Source organism: Anabrus simplex, chromosome 6, assembly GCF_040414725.1.
Source record: "Anabrus simplex isolate iqAnaSimp1 chromosome 6, ASM4041472v1, whole genome shotgun sequence".
Taxonomy (NCBI): Eukaryota; Metazoa; Arthropoda; class Insecta; order Orthoptera; family Tettigoniidae; genus Anabrus; species Anabrus simplex.
The window spans coordinates 52,210,742-52,234,313 of NC_090270.1; the positions used below are offsets into that span (position 1 = coordinate 52,210,742).

The following is a 23,572-nucleotide window of genomic DNA, read 5'->3' on the forward strand; positions in this document are numbered from 1 at the left end:
TCACGTGCAAGACCTCTAATAATTGTCTAATCTCGTCTGTTAACGAGCAAGACCTCTAATAATTCTCTATTCTCGTCTGTTCACTACCAAGGCTTCTGTAACAATTATCTAATCTCATCTGTTCACGAGCAAGACCTCTAATAATTCTCTGATCTCGTCTGTTCACGTGCAAGACCTCTAATAATTCTCTACTCTCGTCTGTTAACGAGCAAGACCTCTAATAATTCTCTAATATCATCTCTTCACGAGCAATACCTCTAATAATTCTCTAATCTCGTCTGTTCACGAGCAAGACGTCTAATAATTGTCTAATCTCGTCTGTTCACGAGCAAAACTTCTTTGATAATTCTCTAATCTTTTCTCTTCAATTGCAAGACCTCAAATAATTCTCTAATCTCGTCTGTTTACGAGCAAAACTTGTGTAATAATCCTCTAATCGTTTCTCTTCACGTACAAGACCTGTAATAATTCTCTAATCTCATCTGTTCACGAGAAAGACTTCTAATAATTATCTAATATTGTCTGTTCTCGAGCAAGACCTCTAATAATTCTCTAATCTCTTCTGTTCACGAGAATGACCATTAATAATTCTCTAATGTCGTCTGTTCACGAGAAAGACCTCTAATAATTCTCTAATCTCGTCTGTTCACGTGCAAGACCTCTAATAATTCTCTACTCTCGTCTGTCCACGAGCAAGACCTCAAATAATTCTCTAATCTCGTCTGTTCACGAGTAAAACTTCTCTAATAATCCTCTAATCTTTTCTCTTCACGTGCAAGACCTTTAATATATCTCTAATGTCATTTGTTCACGAGCAAGACCTCTAATAATTCTCTAATATTCTCTGTTCACGAGCAAGATTTATAATAGTTCTGTAATCTCTTCTGTTCACGAGAAAGACCCTTAATAATTCTCTAATATCGTATGATCACGAGAAAGACCCTTAATAATTCTCTAATATCGTATGATCACGAGAAAGACCCTTAATAATTCTCTAATATCGTATGATCACGAGCAAGACCCTTAATAATTCTCTAATATCGTATGATCACGAGAAAGACCCTTAATAATTCTCTGATATCGTATGATCACGAGCAAGACCCTTAATAATTCTCTGATATCGTATGATCACGAGAAAGACCCTTAATAATTCTCTAATATCGTATGATCACGAGCAAGACCCTTAATAATTCTCTGATATCGTATGATCACGAGCAAGACCCTTAATAATTCTCTGATATCGTATGATCACGAGAAAGACCCTTAATAATTCTCTGATATCGTATGATCACGAGAAAGACCCTTAATAATTCTCTGATATCGTATGATCACGAGAAAGACCCTTAATAATTCTCTAATATCGTATGATCACGAGAAAGACCCTTAATAATTCTCTGATATCGTATGATCACGAGAAAGACCCTTAATAATTCTCTGATATCGTATGATCACGAGAAAGACCCTTAATAATTCTCTGATATCGTATGATCACGAGAAAGACCCTTAATAATTCTCTGATATCGTATGATCACGAGAAAGACCCTTAATAATTCTCTAATATCGTATGATCACGAGAAAGACCCTTAATAATTCTCTGATATCGTATGATCACGAGAAAGACCCTTAATAATTCTCTAATATCGTATGATCACGAGAAAGACCCTTAATAATTCTCTGATATCGTATGATCACGAGAAAGACCCTTAATAATTCTCTGATATCGTATGATCACGAGAAAGACCCTTAATAATTCTCTGATATCGTATGATCACGAGAAAGACCCTTAATAATTCTCTAATATCGTATGATCACGAGAAAGACCCTTAATAATTCTCTGATATCGTATGATCACGAGAAAGACCCTTAATAATTCTCTGATATCGTATGATCACGAGAAAGACCCTTAATAATTCTCTGATATCGTATGATCACGAGAAAGACCCTTAATAATTCTCTGATATCGTATGATCACGAGAAAGACCCTTAATAATTCTCTAATATCGTATGATCACGAGAAAGACCCTTAATAATTCTCTGATATCGTATGATCACGAGCAAGACCTCTAATAATTCTCTGATATGGTCTGTTCACGAGCTAGACCTCGAATAAATCTGGGAATCTTGAGTGATCACGAGTAACACTTCCCTAATAATCTTCTAATCTCGTCTAATTAGAGAATTATTTGAAAAGTCTTGCTCGTGAACAAGCGAGATTTTCTTCTGAAGAAGGGGAGCAATGTTCTGTGCTAAACGTAAAGAATTTCGCCTTGTTTTCTTGACACGACAAAAGCCCAAAAGCTTATTTATCATGTCTACAATTACGGGCCGTGAATACATCAATCTAAATACAAAGAAATGCCTTTGTCTATTTAGTATATAAGCGTATTAATCATTCGGCATGGCAATCTCATCTCATTAATTGTTTATTATATAGGTTTTTGTGTATGAAGTGGTTGCGTAAACATGTGCAGTTTTGGGTTTAAATAGTAATTAGTACCGGGCTCTCGGATGGAGTGCAGTATTTACGGATAATCTCACATGTAAATAGAACAGATTTGATGTGTTGTAATAAAATTAGGTTCATAATGGAAGATAGTACAGTAGTTACTCCCATGATATGTGAGTGGCGGACACTCTTTACTCATTCCCACCAAAATGGCCTCGGCCAATGATTCGAACCTTTAGAAAAATGTGTTGATTGACATCTTGCAAGTCTTTCTAGTTGAAGCCCATGGGCGACATGTGCGTCTGGTTATGAGCAGATGATGATGAAGTAAAGACAGGGTGAAACCTGGTATCCTGTCAAATAGCACCAAGGGTTCTGCTCAAGGCTTTCAACGTACTCATCCAACGGACGAAGTGCCATATGCCCTCACTCGGTACGATACTGCGGAGAAGTCTGTAAATGAGTCCAGGCTTTTGGCACGCAATCACCCCCCCCCTCCCTCATAGCACTACAGCCCTGAATGGCCTTGGCCTGACAAGCGACTGCTGCTCAGCCCGAAGGCCTGCAGATTACAAAGTGTCGTTTGGTCAGCACGACGAACCCTCTCGGCCGTTATTCTTGGCTTTCTAGACCGGGGCTGCTATATCACCGTCAGATAGCTTCTCAATTCTAATCACGTAGGCTGAGTGGGCCTCGAACTAGCCCTCAGATCCAGAGAAAAATCCCTGACCTGGCCGGGAACAGAACCCGGAGCCTCCGACTAAGAGGCAGGCACGCTACCCCCTTCACCACGGGGCCGGCAGCACGCAATCTAGTCATTCGAAATTACATACCACCACTTCACCTGTCCTGCCGGCCAACATCCCATTGTTTCTTCCACCGATGAAACTTAAACCGTCCAACTACCGTGTCAGACCATATAAAAAGCAACGCAATGACATCTTCGTACAGACCATGACGGCCCTTGGAGGGGTGGAATGTAAAGGCCTCTACCTTCCGTAACCTCGGCACTTGTTAGGGTAGAGGGGTCAGCTCTAAGCCCGGCCACCATTGCCCCCAGGAAGTAACCTGGCACTCATTTTTGGTGTAGGCTGAGTGAACTTCAGGGCTATGTGCACCTCCGAAACTGGAAATCTCGTTTCTTCAATTTTTCGATTTCCTGCCACGGAATATAACCCACGTCCTTGCGGGTGAACCGAGAACGCCTTTACAGCCTCGGCCAAGCAGACCATATATTATTATTATTATTATTATTATTATTATTATTATTATTATTATTATTATTATTATTATTATTATTATTATTATTATTATTATTATTGTACCGGGCGGTACACCTCCACACCGCTAGTTCAAATATTGCGCCAGTTGAAACTCCTCTACAGGAGAAAGCCTGAACTTTAACAAACTGTATTAACTCAGCGGTTTCTCGGAAGATGTCACTACTGTAAATTTGGTAATTTTGAAGTGTTCTGAACTGTGTCTATTTCGATTTGTGTTTGTTTGCTCCGTATCAAGAAGTTTGGACATTCTCTAACAGATGTCTCTACCAAAACTATGATAACGCACTCTGGTGTAAAGGAATGTACTCTCCTGAAGAAATTTTGTATTCCTAAGTTTTGGTTTTACTAAAATTTGTTCTGTGGTTTGTGGGTTGGCAATATAAATCCTTTCTTTCCACCTGTTTTGAATGTAGCCAATCAAGAATTTCTGTAATTAATTTTCCACCAGTAAGATGTTTCTTCCTCGTCTTGTGTATTAGTTTTTGCTGTTATCCAATAAAAGTTTGTGGGCGGGTTGTTATCATTCATGAAAGGTCTCGAACTTTCCACGAGGGTATAAAAACTGCTGATTTTCTGGTCTCGGGGCCACTTCAGTAACATCTCTCTTAGTGTGTGAATATGTAGCAGGAGGCGGGAAGCGCCTCTTTCTTCAAGCAGAAGTTCTTCAACAAGGTAATGGCCTGTTAACATCTTTATTTCTTGCTAGCTCAGCAGTTTAACTATCGCAGAAGGTTCGAAACCTTCAAAATGTAATCCATCATCCTTAAAATGTAATTTCCTTTTTCCATCTATGTAAAAACTACTACTTCTTGAACTGTAAAGCGGGGATAGAGAGTGCTTCACCCTCTCGAACTCCCCTTCATTTTGAAAAGGAGGTGACTACGTTTTCATAACTGTTCTTCTCTTCTTTAAGGTAGTACGTTTTCTCATACGTGTCACCTCCCTAGCTTGGGATTAGCCCCTGTATGGTCGGCCTAGCGCCACATAGGTTTTAGACAAAAACTTTGTGTAGGAGTGCAAGTTATCGCCTCCATTCAATTTTGTATTTTGGGCCAGTTACTTAACCCGTTTCTTTTCCTTCCTGCGAAGGCCCAGTAGATTGGGTATTAGGTACCCCTGTTTCACTGTATGTGTACCTTGAGGGCAGTTAATGTAAAGTCAGTTTATGGCCTCTTAAATAGGCTTGAAAACTTTGAGAGCGCATCTGCTCTTTCTTGTGTGTGAAACGTGCCTCTAGGAGGCTTAACATGGTAATTGGGAGTAAGTGCTCCTTGGCATGATTGGGGTTTTCTGCCCCTTTGTGTGAACTGGGTACATTGGTAAAATTGGGCTCATAGCTCAAGGATTGTAATTGTGGGGCTCGAAGCCCAAAACTTGTAACCAACTGTAATCTGTAATTTCTTCATTTGTTGATCTGCTACTTGGTACCTGTTATACTTTGTTATTTGTTGATTTTGAAAAGAAAATATAACCTTGTTAAAGTTTTAAATTAACTTTAATTTGGTAGTTGAGACCTATTCCAGCCCGCACCTTCTTTCACCTCTGCTGTTCCACAGATACCTCGGAACAATTATTATTATTATCATTATTATTATTATTATTATTATTATTATTATTATTATTATTATTATTATTTCGGGAACAGTATTTCCAAGTTCCAGGGAAATAATAATAATTTTATGTCCTCAGCTGTCGTATGAAAGCATTTCTATTTGATGCTAAATAGGTTACCTGCGGTCAGTTTCGAAGTTCCGATTTGTTCTACTAGATGGCAGAGTAAACCGTATCTTTCTTTGGCATCTATGGCTGAGTTATAAATAACTCTGTCGGATGAACAACAAATGTGTCACCAGAGATTTTTATATGCCGACATCGTAGGATTAGGAATGACGAATGGACTTTTGCACTGGTACTGACCCGTGATCTTCCGATCCAGGGGAAAACACTCTATCACTGATCCACAGAAAATTTAATTGGCAGTTCTTGAAAACTGTACATACCGTCCTAATTCCAGAAGTATACATTCTCACAGACGTTCATCATATTGAGTATAAATCAAAGAGTGACCACTGATCTACATTTAGGGCTGTCACCCAGGTTGCAGATTCCATATCAACTGTTTACTTACTTGTTTCTTAAATGATTTCCATAAACCTGGAAATTTATTGAACATCTCCCTTGGTAAATTAATCCAATCCCTATTCCTCTTCCTATTGAAATAATATTCGCCCCAATGTGTCCTCTTGAATCCCATCTTTACCTTCATATTATGGTTATTCATATATCTTTAAACTTCATTCAAGCTTATACTTCTACTCGTACTAATGTCATTCCAAGCCGTCTCTCCACTGACAGCTCAGAACATTCCGTTCCGCTTCGTCGATCAGCTCCACCACTTAATCCCAAGTCTTCACAGCCTACATGAGGAAAGGAGTAAGTCATCCTCATCTCTGGTTCAGGATGCTTGAACCAGAAATTGGAGTGATAATGAAGCTGAGTACAACTGTTCATCAGCTAATGAGTAATACAGAGTGTCCGGCTTGAATGTATAATTAAATTAATATGAATATCTTGAGACTTAATAGACATAATTATTGGCGGTTTGTGTCTACAAGTAGAGAAACACAATGCTTTTTTCATATCTAATACATTTCAATATCTCCACCATTAATGGAGCGACAGACGTCGAAAGTCTATTCCACATTCTCTCCATGTGTTTTCTTGCATTGCTGATGTAGCATTTGCGATAGATGCCCAAATGGCGCATTTAAATATGTAAATTGCATTTAACATATGAATATTTAATTAAGTAAGCACCCCAATATACAGTTGGCGTGCGAGGTGAGTATCAAATTTGTCTCTCTTCTTCGAAAGTTAGACAGCTCAGACGGCTGCGTAACACAGCATGTATCCCGCTAGCTTCTGTTAGGCTTGTACGGAGTCGTTTTTGGCTGGAGTATGAACTGCGACTAAGTGACAATGTTTCCCACGTACATATCAATTAGGAAATGGCACAGACACCTTCGAGAATCTGGCAAATCGCTTTCGATACCAGGCCACAACACCAAGCACGCTGACACGGGGGAGTGCAATGCAGATTCGTCGTCTATCGCACCACTAATGATGAGCATATCGAGGTGTATTAGGTATCTAAAGAAACACTTTGAGTTTTCTACTTGTAGATCCAAACCGCCAATAGTTATCTCTATTAATTCTCAAGATATTAATTTTTATCTAATTATACATTCAAGCCGGACACGCTGTGTATTATAACTGATGATCAGTTCCAAGATATTTTATGAACGTGGAAACAAAATACTATGTAGGTTAATTAATGAACGTAGGTTTGCGTGGCTCATTCTATTAAAATAAAGAAATAAATGTGGTAATTGGATTAAAGCCACATATATATATAAATATTTAACAAAGCCGAGCTTTCCACCAAATTTCATTGGCCTTCACCAGGGATTTTGAAGGTCTGCCTCCGACAGTGAGCAAAGAAATTTAGAAAAGAATTCAGAAAAGAAATTTAGAAAGAGGCTTTAATCCAGTTAGCACATTTATTTTTGTTATATTTACTACGTAGGCTATTAACAATTCAGTGTACTAAGTTTTAATTTTGTTGCATTTTCTAGGGTGATGATTACCTCATCTACAAGGGGGCTGGCTTCGACGAGAATATCGGCGTCTTCATACGCGAGGATCGCGGCTTGAGGCGCAAAGCGGGAGAAGCATTGCAGCCTCTTCAGATGGATGTCATTAAGGCTATCCCAGAAGCTCAACCTGGTGCACCTGGACCTGGAGGGGTTCCTGCAGGAATCGAGTCACGCCTTCCTCCCCTTAGCCCAAATCTCACCGCCAAAGACGGCAGCTGGCAGATTGTATCTGGAACTAGGTATGTTACCCCGTGTAACGCACTGAGTTATTATTATTATTATTATTATTATTATTATTATTATTATTATTATTATTATTATTATTATTATTATTATTATTACGCCCTTGCTGGCGAGTTGTAGTGTTTACAGTGCACTATGTCTCCTGGTATGGGCTATATCAAATTTGTTACTTTCATTGACCTGTCTCAGTCTCATCCTTGGCTTTGACAATATGAAAGTGACTGAGGTATGAGTGATGCTAGTAATACCATTCCTTATGCAGCCAGTCCCTGTTATGAATGGTGTGAAAATATCGCTCATAGGGTTGGTTGGTGCATGCATTTCAGTGGGCTTGGCAGACTGATATGTAATAGCAACGGCTGGCTCGGTGAGGAAAGGAACGGGAAACTGCCTCACTCCTCATTTCCCTAGTACGCCTCTTCAGTGACGCCTAGGCTATTTCTGACAGCTGTTGGCGAAGCTGCAGAGGATCAAACCAGCCTTCGGGCTGAATACCCAACATACACCATATTATTATTATTATTATTATTATTATTATTATTATTATTATTATTATTATTATTATTATTATTCAACATACACAAGTATATCAGATCTGTTTAAACTGTTATGTTTGTCCTAGATTATGGGAATCCAAAGTAGAAATGTTGCAGCTCTTGTTGTTTTAAAGAGAAAACAACGTAATCATTGATGCTAAATAGGTTATTCTTAATAAACTAAATGTAAACAAAAAGTAAATATAACCCTATACATAATCCATACATTTGGAAAAGGGAAAATATTAAAATGAAATGCAATAAAAGAAATCTAGACTCTAGACTCCAGAAAACAGAAGCTGCTTTTAATTCAATAAAAAGTGTTTCTAACAGAAAAGGGTCTCCCTTGGAACTGAGAAATCGGCACCAAAGAGTAGTCAAACCTTAAACACTCTCCAATAGTAAAGGAGCGATTAGAAATTAAAGAAAACAAAGCCATGAGAAAATCTAGGAAAGAAAGGCGGAGTACTTTATCATAAACCCAATGTAGAAATCTAACAAAAAAGTAATGCCCAAGATCACGAATACAATGCGTATGCCGAGAATTAAAATCTTGCAACATTTAAAAAGAATGGACCCAAACAAACTAATAATCCTCGTGGTGGTGATTATTGTTTTAATAGGAAATACAACTGGGCAACTGTCGTCTCTTAACACTAATGAGAGGAAAAAGATTTCTGATCTTTTTTTCAAAATGGATGTATCGGAACGAAGAACGTGAAACTGGAAGACTCCGTAGGCCTCGAAAACAATATCGTCGGGGTCAGGAAAGAACAAATGATTACCAAAGGAGGCCGGATAGGATAGATGAAAGTGAGTAGTCTGACACAGGCAAGTGGGGGCAATACCAGGACTCAGCTGAGGGCCTCGTGCTCGCCAACCCACGCATCCTAAGTCCCTTTTAGTCGCCTCTTACGACAGACATGGTATACTGTGGACGATATTCTACCACCGCAATCTACATGGGGCTAAAACAGAGGATCAGCTGTAGTTCTTCAAGTGGAAGTGGTGGTCATAACTACTACTTTAAGGGTCGGTGTAACGTATCAGTCCCTCTTACTAAATTAAATGTAAACAATAATAACATAAGATAATACATATTCAAGTAATGAAATTGCGTCGACCCCACACTGGATCACGATATCAACATGCAAACTTGTCTGCTTGCTTGTTGAATGTTCTCAACCGTAATAACTGAATTGAATTTACTTACACTTGGCTACAATACGGCTAGGAAGCCTTTCACAGTAGCCAGCCTGTATTATATAGAAAGACTAGCAAATTAAACCGATTAATTCAAGCCTAACGATGTATGATCAAGCAAAACTGATTCGCTATATAAAAGAGTTCCACTCATGTTTAACCTACTACCCTAACTGCTTAATACTAAGTTACTATGTTCGTTTGAATATCATATTTATAATATGATTAATAATGAATAAAAACACGCCAAATATGAGTTACATACACAAATAGAAAGCAAGTATAAATTATTTAATTTTCATATAACAATATTAATTTGTTCTGTAGATATTTCTCGCGATGTTGGGGCAATTTCTAAAGCAGCAGATGAAGGTTCCATTTACTGAACAGCAATGAATTGGTAACGAAGACATATCGTCGCTCCTATGCCAAAACCACGAATGTGACAATGGTCTTCCTGTCGATTATCCCAGCCAGATATTGATATGCAGTCCATCAGTATAATTGTCGTAGAGTTCATTTTTCTATGCGCGTGTGTAAAGGAAAATGAACCTTAAATACATCATACTCTAGAATTGGGCAAATATGTGATGCAAACCATACATTCCTACAGTAAGGTTCATACGCATAGAAAAATGAACTCAACGAAAATTGTTCTGATGGACTGAATATAAATATGTCACTGGAAGGCGTGACCTATCTTAAGGGAAATAATGGATGGGAAGAGCATTGTCACATTCGCGGTTTTGATATTGGAGCGACGATATCGGGTTTTGTTCCTTTTTTTTATTTTCTATTTGCTGTATGTCGCACCGAAACGATGGAGCAGGAAAAGGCCTAGGAATGGGAGGGAAGCGGCCGTGGCCTTAATTAAGGTACAACCCCAGCATTTGCCTGGTGTGAAAATAGGAAACCACGGAAAACCATCTTCAGGGCTGCCGACAGTGGAATTCGAACCCACTATCTCCCGGATGCGAGGTCACAGCCGCGCGCCCCTAACCGCACGGCCAACTCGCCCGGTATATCGTATTTTGATTGGATGCAATCTGTAGTACAACACTAGTTCCACCGTACGCAGCACCTGCCGTTCTTTTAGATTTAGCCAGCCAAGTTGTCGGTAATATGTAGTAATGCGATCATCGCGTCTTACCTCCAGGTGTACGCATATGTTTTTCCGATTTTTGTGGTAAAGAAAACACATAATTTTTGAAGGGAAATTCATCTTTCGTTTAACCAAATATTGGCCATCGACTTCTACACACTTCATCCATCTTTCAGGTAAGTTATGAATACCATGCCAGAAAAACTGCTTGTCTTCTGCGGCAAATCATTTACCGAGCCATTTTCCAATTTACTCGAAATTTCTTAAGCGCTGCTCTGCGAGCGCGTGCGCCGTTGATGTGAAGATGTGATAGTCAGATGGCTCCAGATCGGGGCAGGACGGCGGGTGCGGAAGGATGTCCCATCCAAGCGATTTCAAGGTGTCTTTCAATGGTTTTTCTGTGTGAGACGGCGCATTTTTGTGTTACAAAATCACTTTGCCATGTCTTCTGGCCTATTCCGGTCGTCTTTCGATCAATGCGTGATATAAATTAATCACTTTTTGGCGATAGCGTTGTGCATTAGCTGTTTCGCCGGGCTTCAAGAGTTCATAATACACAATACCGCACTCGTCCCACCAGACACAAAACATGGTTTTCTTACCGAAGCGCTTTGGCCTTGGTGTCGAAGGATCGGCTTCGCCAGTTGACAGCCACGACTTTTTCCGCTTCGGGTCTTCAAAACAAATCCATTTTTTGTCACCCGTCCCAATTCGCCACGGAAATGATTTCCTTTCAGTGCGTTGAAGCAGAATTTCACAAGTGACTTTGCGTTTTTCCATTTGCCGTTCATTCAGATCGTGTGGGACCCACTTACCGAGTTTACTGATCTTTCCCATTGCTCGTAAATATCTGCTGATTTTTTTCATCCAGTAACGCCGGCAATTGCTCTTCGTCGTACTTTTGTGGTCTACTAGAGCGCGCACTGTCTTTCACATTGAAGTCACCACGTTTAAATGTTCGAAACCACGTCTCACACGTTGTAATCGATGGAACGTTTTTACCACGTATTTCCGCCAGTAAACGATGACTTTCCACAGCCTTTTTTATTAAATTAGTAAAGCAATGCGTGCCGCAATTGTTATTTTTCAGATACAAACGTTGACATGATCACTGAACGATATAACACAGACGCTAGTACTTGGCGGACTCAGCTTGTGTGTGATTGTAGGTTGGTATCAGACGAACAAACTGACGTGCGTGTCAAATTCATACGCTGCGTACTGTTCGCTGGCGCCATCTCTCAGTGAAACCGGAAAAGACTTATGCATACACCTGGTAAAACGTATGCATGGATTCTATGCCCTTACGGGACGTAGGCCCAGCGTGCTGGGAAGATCACACAAAACCAGAGAAACGAATTCTAAAACTGGGAATATTAAAGACTGAACCAGAATATTTTGAAAATTCGAAGTCAAAAAGCTATAGGTACGTTTAATCTGGTGTATTGCAGAAGACAGTTTAGTTTTCCAATTGTATGAGATGTTTTTAAATACTGTTAGGTTCTTCAGTCTACCGAAACTAATTTGAGTACCTAATAAATTTATAACCTACTTGCAAAATAAAACACATTGTAAGAGTATTATACTTGAAAAAATAGATAAAATTAAAATACAATGATATGATTCGTTCTTGAAAGAACATCATCAGTTTCTATCAAATCTCATTCAAATATTTATGTTTCTTTCTGTTTCAATACTTATGAACTTGAAATCTGGAACTTACCTGAATGAAGTCCTGTCTTCTCTCCGCTCTAACATAGAATGCGAGGTGTTGTAAAAACCGTCATGACTAAAAGGGGCCCCAAAGGCTCTCCACTTGGAGCGTGGGTTGGCGACCACGGAGCTCTCAGCTGAGTTCTGGCATTGCTTCCACTTACTTGTGCCAGGCTCCTCACTTTCATCTATCCTATCCGACCTCCCTTGGTCAACGCTTGTTCCTTTTCGACTCCGACGGTATTAGGTTGCGAGGTCTAGGGAGTCTTTCATTTTTACGCCCTTTGTGGCCCTGTCTTTCTTTGGCCGGTGCCTTTAGTTTTCGAAGTGTCAGATCTTTTCCATTTTTTCTCTCTGATTAGTGTTAGAGCGAGGGATTTATTAAGGAATCCGTCGTTCAATGAGGGTGACCATTCAGATTCGGAATACACTCACTTTACAATTTCAATGGAATTTAAAATATCATAAAGTGACGAATTAATTAATTGTTAATGATGTTATTACATTCTTTTTCCAGGGTTAGTGGGAGAGGAATTTTAATCATGTTCTCAGGTATAGAAGGAAATGAATGACATGTAGAGAGTCCCTCAATATGTGTATTACTATTTTCTTCTAACTCGCAGAATGGAACTTTCAAATTTTGTAGGAATTTCGATGTCTGACTAGGGAGGGTGCCTCTTGCTCCTAACAGCAAGCCTCGGAAAATCCACCGATCGATAGGTAATTTATACTTTAAGACAGGTAAGGCAAGCACGGAACATAAATATTTTGCTTTTCTAAGTCCACATCCGGACCCTAATTTGAGTCTCCTTCAAAGCGAATGGTGAGATCTAGTTGTACTTCCTCTTAAAACACTAACCAACACCAACTCCAACACCACCACAGGATGTTCCCATGACAGTTCTTCGCTATTCCCAGCAAAAGACAGTTGCATGCTTGCAGTATAAACAGAACTACGATTTCTGTTGTGAAGGGTAGTTGAATGTAAGTGGCGGAACTGAGAATATCGTAGTTTGAGCAGAGGGCAAATTTGATGTTCTGCCAAAAATCACGCAAATCCACTATCGAAACGTTTGAGATGCTAAAGTCAAAATCGCCCGGATTCCCACGACGGGAAAAAGACGTGAAAAGACAGATTAAAGGACTATGAGGTCCTTGAACTGTCAGCGCCAGTCAACGAACAGATTGACTGTAGTAGGCACATAGGTGTACACTGTGCTGCCTACACTGCAAGCGCCAGTCCAAGAATTGTATTGACTGTAGTACACGAGTGTACGCCGTGTTGCCTACACTGTAGGTGCCAGTCTACGAACATATTGAGTGTAGTAGATACATAGGTGTATACTGTGTTGCCTACACTGCAAGCGCCAGTCGAAGAATATTGTACTGATTGTAGTACATGAGTGTGCACCGTGTTGCCTACATAGAAGGCCCCAGTCAACGAACTTACTGACTGTTGTACATGAGTGTGCGCCGTGTTCCCTACACTGTAGGCCCTAGTCCACGAACTTATTGACTGTAGTAGTATCTCTTGCTATTATTTAATATCAGATTGTGTCTAAGAGACCAAAATTTAGTTGTTTATTTATTTTAAGAGGAAGAGAAGCAGGGAGAGACCCTCAAGGTGTTTATTAGACTTGGTGCTTTCAGCAGGCTATATCATATCAAGGCAATTGCAAGTCTGATCAGAAGAGACCCCAGCGACTATAGAATCTCGAAGAAGAAACGTTACAAAAACACAACACCCTGTTATGAATATTGTGCACTCTTATATGTATGTATAATCGTACTATATATTTTATCTTCCCATACCAAATAACGTCTGTCCTTGTCTTTTCCAGGTACAAATTCTTCGTATTCTCTGCTTTCTACGACCGGAGAGAAGAGCGTAGCGTCAGAGTAGTTGGAGCCACTAAGACTCGCGGACCCGAACGAGTCTGGTGCCGACTATGGTACAGTAACAACGGAAACTCCAGTATCACTCCTCATTCTGTGTCTGTAGCGGCTAAAGTGAAGGTAAATGTTTACCTCTTGGTCAATGCTGCTTGGGACTAGAGCACAGCCACTATCCTTTAATATTTAAAAATTATTTTTTGGGTTATAGAGAAAATTTTATTACAGATCATAAGAGATTCTCTGCAAATTATATAGTTGCGTTTATACCTGAAATTGTAATTTCCTTACGATGAATTTTTCCAGAAGAAAATACGATTTCATTATTTCATTATTATAATTGCATACATAAGGGGCTGCCTCGCCGAGGCGGTAAAGGCGTTCTCGGTTCGCCGGAAAGGACGTGGGTTCGAATCCCCGTCAGGAAGTCGAAAAATTTAAGAAATGAGATTTCCACTTCTGGAGGTGCATATGGCCCTGAGGTTTACTCAGCCTACGCCAGAAGTGAGTACCAGGTTAATTCCTGGGGGCAAAGGCGGCCGGGCGAAGAGCTAACCACTCTACCCCATCACGTGCCGAGGTTAACAATGGTGGAAGCCTTTACCTTCCACTCCTCCAAGGGCCTTCATGGCCTGTACGGAGGTGACTTTGCTTTACATTGCCTTGCGTTTTACATACATAATTATATACATAAGACACTGGAAGATTTAAAGAATAAATCTAAAAGTACATAAATTGAAGAATAGTAAAATTATATTCCTACGAAAACTTGATAAAAGAGAAAAAACTAAAAGGGTATTTTCAGAAGAAGAACGAAAAAGTAGAAATACCAAGGTGTGCGCAAGATGGGTGCCACGCATGCTGACTGAAGACCATATGGGGCAACGAGTTGATTCTTTCCGCGCATTTCTTAAACGCTTTGCAGCCGAACAGGACAACTTTTTGAACTCAATTGTCATGGGTGACGAAACCTGGGCGTTCCACTTTACACCTGAGACCAAGCAACAATCACGCTAGTGGCGGCATCCCTCTTCGCCATAGCCGCGCAAATTCAAGCAAACACAGTCTGCCGGTAAAGTCAGGACAACTGTGTTTTGGGATCGAAGAGTGGTATTGTTGTCGACTTTATGCCCACTGGAATCACAATTAACGCTGACAGGTACAGTGAGACCCTGAAAAAACTCAGAAGGGCAATTCAGAACCGGACAAGAGGAACGTTGAACAAGGGCGTAAACATTCTCCATGACAATGCTCGCCTACACGTCGCTCTCCTGCAACAGTTTCAGTGGAACATCATCACCCACCCACCCTATAGTCTGACTTGGCGCCCAGTGACTATCACTTGTTTCCTATGTTGAAAGTCCATTTGGCTGGAAAGCGATTCAGCACCGACAACGAGGTGAAAGATGAGGTTCACAACTTCCTGAACAGCATGGCGGCGAGCTGGTATGACATGAGCATACAAAAACTGTCACAGTGCATCGGCCGAAATCATGATTATGTAGAAAAATAGCGAAATGTTCAAGTTATAAAATGATCTAAACCATTTTAGAAACAGGTCTATGTATTTATTAAAAAAGATAGGAGACCTTACTTTTGGGATGATAAAATTTTGGAAAATAATATGGTAGCCCACCTATGGAATCTTGAACACACTGTGATATGTGAATTTAACGTTCTGATTACTATAAATTTTATCATCATCATCATCTTATTCTTCGTCGTCGACGTCGTTCCACTTGTCCAGTTTGATCTCGGATTATGCTCTGGATCATTTATCTTCGTCTCTGCGCGTTTTTTCATCATTCTTTATCAAAGACGTCTTAAAAGTTTGCCACTCTCTTCCTTACGTCTTGTTCCAGTTGTTCTCTCCTTCGTTTTTTGGATCTCCCTCTTGACCTTTTCCCCTTCTAATCTCAAGTTCAAGCATCGACTTTTCGAATCCTTGTTCCTCCCATTGTTTACGCACTCCCATACAACCTGTCTCTATCGCTCTACTCTTGCTACCACTCCACATACAACTACTTTTCCTCGTATTACCGTATTTCTTATTAAGTTCTCTCTTGCCTTGGCCAGCATACTCCTTATTAATTTCATGGCACTTGCCTGGATTATACTTTCCTTTGCTCTAGTTGTTATCCAAGTTTCAGCTCCTAAATCAGTATTGTAGAAAGTAGTTCTACTACACGATTTCCTTGCATCGTACTGGTACTTCCTTACCCCATAACAGTTCTCTCATACTCGGGAAAATCCTTCCAACAAACTGCACTCTTTTGCTTTTTTCCTGTGCCATTATTCCTTCTTCCGCTTTCCACGCTCCCAAGGTAGGGAAGTACAATTCAGATCATTCGAAGATGTCCTGCAAACATAAATTTCGTAAGGTAAGTCCGATGTCTTTAATGCCTTAAAGATATAGGTACCGCACAGTAGTATGACCAGTTGCAGTTTATAGAGCTGAATGCCGGTCATCTGGCAAAATGCATACAATGAAGATGAGAATGCTTCGTTGTTTGATAGACCTCTCCCAAATTGACCACATCACCAACACCTCGGTTCGACAACAAATTGGCGTTGCGCCAATTGTGGTGAAAATGCCAGAAAAGAGCCTTCGACGGTATAGTCACACCTTCCGTGCTGCTCCTGGTGCAGCTGCCACGTCGGCTCTTCATTTCGGAATCAACGGCAACACCAGCGTGGACGATCGAAGCAGCGCTGACAAAACACGATAAATGCGGACATGATAATCGTAGCCTTGATACCAAATAATGATGATGACAGTGAGAATTGGCGTGTGTAAATCCCAAAATGCGGACCAGTAGGACAACGCTAAGACGATGGTGATGGTAACGTCTGATTTCCTTAATGAAATTTAATTATTGTTCTTCCCTTTTATAACTACTGAAAATCTCCCTCCCAGCAGAGGTAGTCGAATTTTTGAAGGGTGCAAAAAATTTCATTCTGCACTCCATGCCGTACGATGTCGGCATGTAAAATTTCTATAGTGACTCATTTGGTAGAAAACTGACGAAATGAACTGAAAATTCAGCCATGAATCGTTCAACAGAGTTCTCGTTTTCTCTGCCATCTCATATAGTAAAATGGAACGTCATGATTGATGCGCAGGCACCCTAGACGGCCTCAAATTAAAATACCTGCGCATGATAACTGAGGTCATACGATTATTATTATTATTATTATTATTATTATTATTATTATAACACTCTGGAATTTGCAAAAGCAAAAATCCACAGAGCTGACCCCGTGGTCTAGAGGTAGCGTGCCTGCCGCTTACCCGGAGGCCGCGGGTTCGATTAACGGCCAGGTCAGGAATTTTTACATAGACCTGAGGGCTGGTTCGAGGTCCACTCAGCCTACGTGGTTACGATTAAGGATCTGACAGTGAGATAGTGGCCCCGGTCTAGAAAGCCGAGTGGACTCGTCGTGCTGACCACACGACACGTCGCAATCTGCAGAACTTCGGGGTGAGCGGCGGTCGCTTGGTAGGCCAAGCTCTTCAAGAGCTGTAGTGCCATGGGGTTTGGTTAAAATATCCGCAGAAGTGATCTGTCCCTGGAAGTCCACCCTGTTATTGATGATGTCATGTGTGATCGTCAGTCTTTATAGATCCCATTATATTTCTTTCAGCCAACCAGTCGTGTATTTTAATTTGGAGATATAAGTTAAACAAACATCTTCCTACTTAGCCTGCCATTGTTCATTCTGTGAAGGTGGCCAACATTTTAGTCCTTTAATTGTGTATGTAATTTTCTCTATATTGCAATAGAGGTCTTCATTTTTCTTTTCAAGCAAATATCTTTATTCTTTTGGGGTCCAAAAATGTTTTTAAGTATTTCCTTTTCTTTTGCAATTCCTCTTTTTCACCTCTTTTGTTCAACGTTAAACATTCTGATCCATATAATACCTCTGGTTTAACTGCAGTTGTATAGTACCTGATATTTTCCTGGGACGACATTATGATTATTATTTTATTTATTATCATCATCATCATCATCTGTTTACCCTCCAGGTTCGGTTTTTCCCTCGGACTTAGCGAGGAATCCCACCTCTACCGCCTCAAGGGCAGTGTCTTGGAGCTTCAGACTCTTGGTCGGGGGATACAACTGGGGAGTATGACCAGTACCTCGCCCAGGCGGCCTCACCTGCTATGCTGAACAGGGGCCTTGTGGAGGGATGGGAAGATTGGAAGGGATAGGCAAGGAAGAGGGAAGGAAGCGGCCGTGGCCTGAAGTTAGGTACCATCCCGGCATTCGCCTGGAGGAGAAGTGGGGAAACCACGGAAAACCACTTCGAGGATGGCTGAGGTGGGAATCGAACCCACCTCTACTCAGTTGACCTCCCGAGGCTGAGTGGACCCCGTTCCAGCCCTCGTACCACTTTTCAAATTTTCGTGGCAGAGCCGGGAATCGAACCCGGGCCTCCGGGGGTGGCAGCTAATCACGCTAACCACTACACCACAGAGGCGGACATTTTATTTATTATTATTATTATTATTATTATTATTATTACTACTATTATTACTATTATTATTATTGAAAAATCAATTCTGTTCAGAAGATATTCATTGCATTATTCTTTCCTCAGGTTATTCGTGAGAACTGGAATCTAAAATACAGTGCCTGCTTCATTCTGTGTCCTCTGGGAATGAATCTTTCTGCCCCCACTACGGTGTCAGTTGTCAGTCGCCTGAGGATGCCACCAGCAAACCACATCCTAGTACGAAACACAGACCAAGATCCTGATCTTCGTAATATGACCAATGGCATCCCAGAAAAGCTGGCAATATGTGTAAAACCTCTTCACTTCAACTACAACCAGGTAAATATTAGGATTTATAAAACGCTCTGCCGCTTGTGGGTACTTCTTGATGGATGCAGCACTTTGCATCCGTCTTTTGAGCCCTGGTGACTGGTGGTATCTGAAGCTGTGTGTTGTACCAAAACTTTCACTGTCGCATTTTTATATGGAAAGCTTACTGATATAACAACAAACTCTAGTAACGTTAATTAACTACATTCGTATCTTACCGGGCGAGTTGGCCGAGCGCGTAGAGGCGCGCGGCTGTGAGCTTGCATCCGGGAGATAGTAGGTTCGAATCCCACTGTCGGCAGCCCTGAAGATGAATTTCCGTGGTTTCCCATTTTCACACCAAGCAAATGCTGGGGCTGTACCTTAATTAAGGCCACGGCTGCTTCCTTCCAACTCCTAGGCCTTTCCTATCCCATCGTCGCCACAAGACCTGCCTGTGTCAGTGCGACGTAAAGCCCATAGAAAAAAAACCATTCGTATTAAAACTGAAATATATCCGGCAATTAAAACACAGTAAATTAGAGGCTAATTATGCATGTTGTTGTTGTTGTTGTTGTTGTTGTTGTTGTTGTTGTTGTTGTTGTTGTTTGAGTCATCAGTCCATAGACTGGTTTGATGCAGCTTCCATGCCACCCTATCCTGTGCTAACGTTTTCATTTCTACGTAACTATTGCATCCTACATATGCTCTAATCTGCTTGTAATATGCATACCTTGGTCTACCCCTACCGTTCTTACCGCCTACACTTCCTTCAAACACCATATGAATAAGTCCTGGGTGTCTTAAGATGTATCCTATCGTTCTATCTCTTCTTCTCGTCAAATTTAGCCAAATCGATCTCCTCTGACCAATTCGATTCAGTATTTCTTCCTTCGTGATTCGATCTATCCATCTCACCTTCAGCATTCTTCTGTAACACCACATTTCAAAAGCTTCTGTCCTCTTTCTTTCTGAGTTAGTTATCGTCCATGTTTCACTTCCATACAATGCCACACTCAAGATGAAAGTCTTCAGAAACATCTTTCTAATTTCTACATCAATGTTTGAAGTGAGCAAATTTCTTTTCTTAAGAAAGCTCTTCTTTGCTTGTGCTAGTCTGCATTTTATGTCCTCCTTACTTCTGTCATGGTTAGTTATTTTACTACCCAAGTAACAATATCCATCTACTTCCTTTAATACTTCATTTCCTAATCTAATATTTCCTGCATCGCCTGCCTTCGTTCGGCTGCACTCCATTACTTTTGTTTTGGACTTATTTATTTTCATCTTGTACTCCTTACCCAAGACTTCGTCCATACCATTCGTCAGCTTCCCGACATCTTCTGCAGTCGCAGATAAAATAACAATATCATCGGAAAATCTCAAGGTCTTGATTTCCTCTCCTTGGATTGTGATTCCCTTTCAAAATTCCTCTTTGACTTGCATTATAACTACACTTATTCTTATCTAACTTGAATTGAAAATTTTCTCTCCTGTTTTTAGTTGTTGCAAAATTTTGGTAATATTGAGGGTGGACCGGTATGGTGTAACCTAGTAGCGTGAAAAGAAATTACCGTTGCGAGAGGATAGAAAACCGGAATGAAGTCATACTACTTATTTGTGCAATCTAACGGGAACATTTGTGTATTTTTTTCTCAATAGGGAGCTTGCTGGTGTCGTGCAACACCCAAGGACCGATACTGGCGAGCGTGCTACCTGATGCTACGTACATGGTTGGACTTACTGCTTGGGAGTTGCCGTAGGAAAGCAAGCCTCTTGAGTTTGATTCCAATCCGGCAACATTTATTGGTCCATTACGAAGCATTAGTACATGGAACGATCAAAGATGGTTGATTTTAACATCTTTTAGAATATATTACGCTAGGTTTATCATTGTTCCAGTACAAAGCATTAGTACATCGAACGATCAAAGATGGGTGATTTCAACATATTTTAGAATACATTATGCTAGGTTTATTAAAGTAAAAAATTAGAAGAAAAGGCGACAAATGAAGTTAAAACTATTGGGAGATATGCAGCACTGCAACAAACCACGCTTTTGACACATGCTAGAGCAAAATGTAGCTTCCACTGAAGACTCAGTCTAATTTACAGCAGTGGCAATATTTAAGCTGGTGAGGTAAGGATGGTGCTGAACAGTGAGTTAGAGCCCAGACCTTTAAGCACTAATGGGATATGATACAAATTTACTTAGGCGAGTTGTCACATTCTTTCAGCCCACACGATGGTTCTGCATAAATGTCAGCGATACAGTCCATCAGAATTTTTAAAATTTATGTGCCGCCCCATTACATACTTCATTGTATTTTCGAAAACACTTAAGCAGGCCTCCCTGCACATCAACAACACGAGTGTCATTCTTCAAATATCTTGGGACTGTAGTGACTGAGCATTGCGATCTCAAGAATGAAATTTTATCCAGGATTGGGCAAGCCAAAAATTTGTTTAAGAGTATGAGAGCCCTATTCACCAGCAGGGATCTCAACCTTCAGCTCCGAGTTCGGATGTTGCGATGCTATGTTTTTCCCATTACATACTTCATTGTATTTTCGAAAACACTTAAGCAGGCTTCCCTGCGCATCAACAACACGACTGTCATCTTCAAATATCTCGGGATTGTAGTGACTGAACATTGCGATCTCAAGAATGAAATTTTATCCAGGATTGGGCACGCCAAAAATTTGTTCAAGAGTATGAGAGCCCTATTAACCAGCAGGGATCTAAAACGTCAGCTCCGAGTTCGGATGTTGCGATGCTATATTTTTCCTGTCCTTCAGTATGGTTTTGAAGGTTGGACGCTCAGTACTGTGCTGGATAGGCGGATTGAAGTTTTCGAAATTCAGTGGCGAAGCATAAACTAAGTAAGGGCGTAGACAAGAGATTTTTAAATTTAAACTATTTTAATCATATTATATATGGAATTTCGTTTTCGACGTATACAGATCTGTATTCAATATTATATTAATGTCTCTGAAACTAAGACAATCTTCCTGTTTCAGAATTTGGCCGCCTATGGACCGCATTGAACTTAAGGCTTTCTCTTCTTCTTCTTCTTCTTCTTCTTCTTCTTCTTCTTCTTCTTCTTCTTTTCTCTTCTTCTTCTTCTTCTTCTCCTCCCAGAACCTCTTCATCCTTTCACTTCTGATCTTCCTTTCATTCTCAGATATGACCAGTTTGGGTCTACATTTTGGTGGTTTCTCCTGGAATGTTTTGATGCTGTCCACTAGGCTTCTAAATTATTTTCTGTTGTGAACCATACCAATCACTATCCAATGAACTGTTTTATACTTCTATAAAAACCTTTGTCATTACTTTATTATTTATAACATTAATTTTAATAATTAACAACCTATAACCCTACGTTCACTCGTTTTATTTTTAAATATAGACTAAATTGGCAACGGGGAGTTGTCAAAATAACAAGTTGTCAAATATTAACTTACTTTTAGAATAAAATATTGCATTATAATTCATTGTTATGTAGATTTAATAAGATAAATACGAAATGAATAGAATTTCATACAAGTCACCTTAAACAATATTCTCGTAAATGAGTTCAATCCGCCTATCCTTCAATTCATCAAATATATCTATTACTCTCGTCTTGAAGTCAGGCGTCTTGCTAAGATGCCACAGAAGTTCCTTCTCTGTAGCTATAGTTCCTAAATTAGACAGTCTCTGATTAGTCATCAAATTCCTCAAATAGGTTTTAATTCGTTTCAAGGCACTCATAGCACGTTCTCTAGAAACTGGCGTTAACGGAACAGACAGCATCAAGTTAAGCAATTTTGTTGTTTCCGTATACAAATTCGCGATTTCATTATTAAGAATGTAAGCCAATAGTTGTTGTGGTTATAATGCCGTAACTAATAGCGCTGGGCAAGAAAATGCATGTACTTCAAGGGTTTTGATGCTATCATTCATTCATTAGGTGTATTTTATTTTTGAACTTGTCTTATATAAAAGTAAATTAAAACTAATTACATTAAAATGGTGTAAGTGCAACAGTTTTTGCCTGATTGTTTTCAAACTTGGCAAGCCTATAGTGCCATGTGACATGCATAAAAGTTGGTATCCATTTTGAAAAAAATGACGATATCTGACAGAGATGTGCTGAGTCAAATGTGAACATTTCAGAATTTCTAAAATGATTGCAAAACGGTGTGAGAAAAAAACTCTAATAACATCAATAGTTTAATTAGTTGAAATAATAACGCCAATAATTCTTTGCTGTTCGGACAAAAGGTCATATCTCACAATGATCTTCCTACCCATAATTTTCCTTAATACTGGCCACGCCTCCCAGCCACATAAGGATATGCAGTCCATCAGAACCATTTTCGTTGTGTTCATTTTCCTATGCTAACCTGAAAGGAAAATGAACCTTAAGTACATTATACTGTAGGAGAGCGTAAATAAGTCATGCAAACATACATTATTAGAGTGCTCTACAGCAAAGTTCATTTTCTTTTACACGCAAGCAGAGGAAAATGAACGCAACGACTGGGAGCTTGCATCCGGGAGATAGTGGGTTCGAACCCCACTGTCGGCAGCCTTGAGGATGGTTTCCGCGGTTTCCCATTTTCACACCAGGAAAATGCTGGGGCTGTACCTTAATTAAGGCCACGGTCGCTCCTTCCCATCCCTAGCCCTTTTCCTATTCCATCGCC

The 23,572-nt window shown here is 40.1% G+C and overlaps 1 protein-coding gene across 1 annotated transcript in view; it reads left to right on the forward strand.

The window, feature by feature from the left end:
- LOC136875448 (uncharacterized) overlaps window positions 1-23,572 on the forward strand; it is a 147,007-nt gene that overhangs the window by 117,143 nt on the left and 6,292 nt on the right. The window contains exons 2-4 of the mRNA XM_067149000.2: window positions 7,365-7,624; window positions 14,024-14,198; window positions 18,678-18,911. Of these exons, the coding sequence (XP_067005101.1) occupies window positions 7,365-7,624; window positions 14,024-14,198; window positions 18,678-18,911 (669 nt within the window). The remainder of the gene's footprint in view (window positions 1-7,364; window positions 7,625-14,023; window positions 14,199-18,677; window positions 18,912-23,572) is intronic.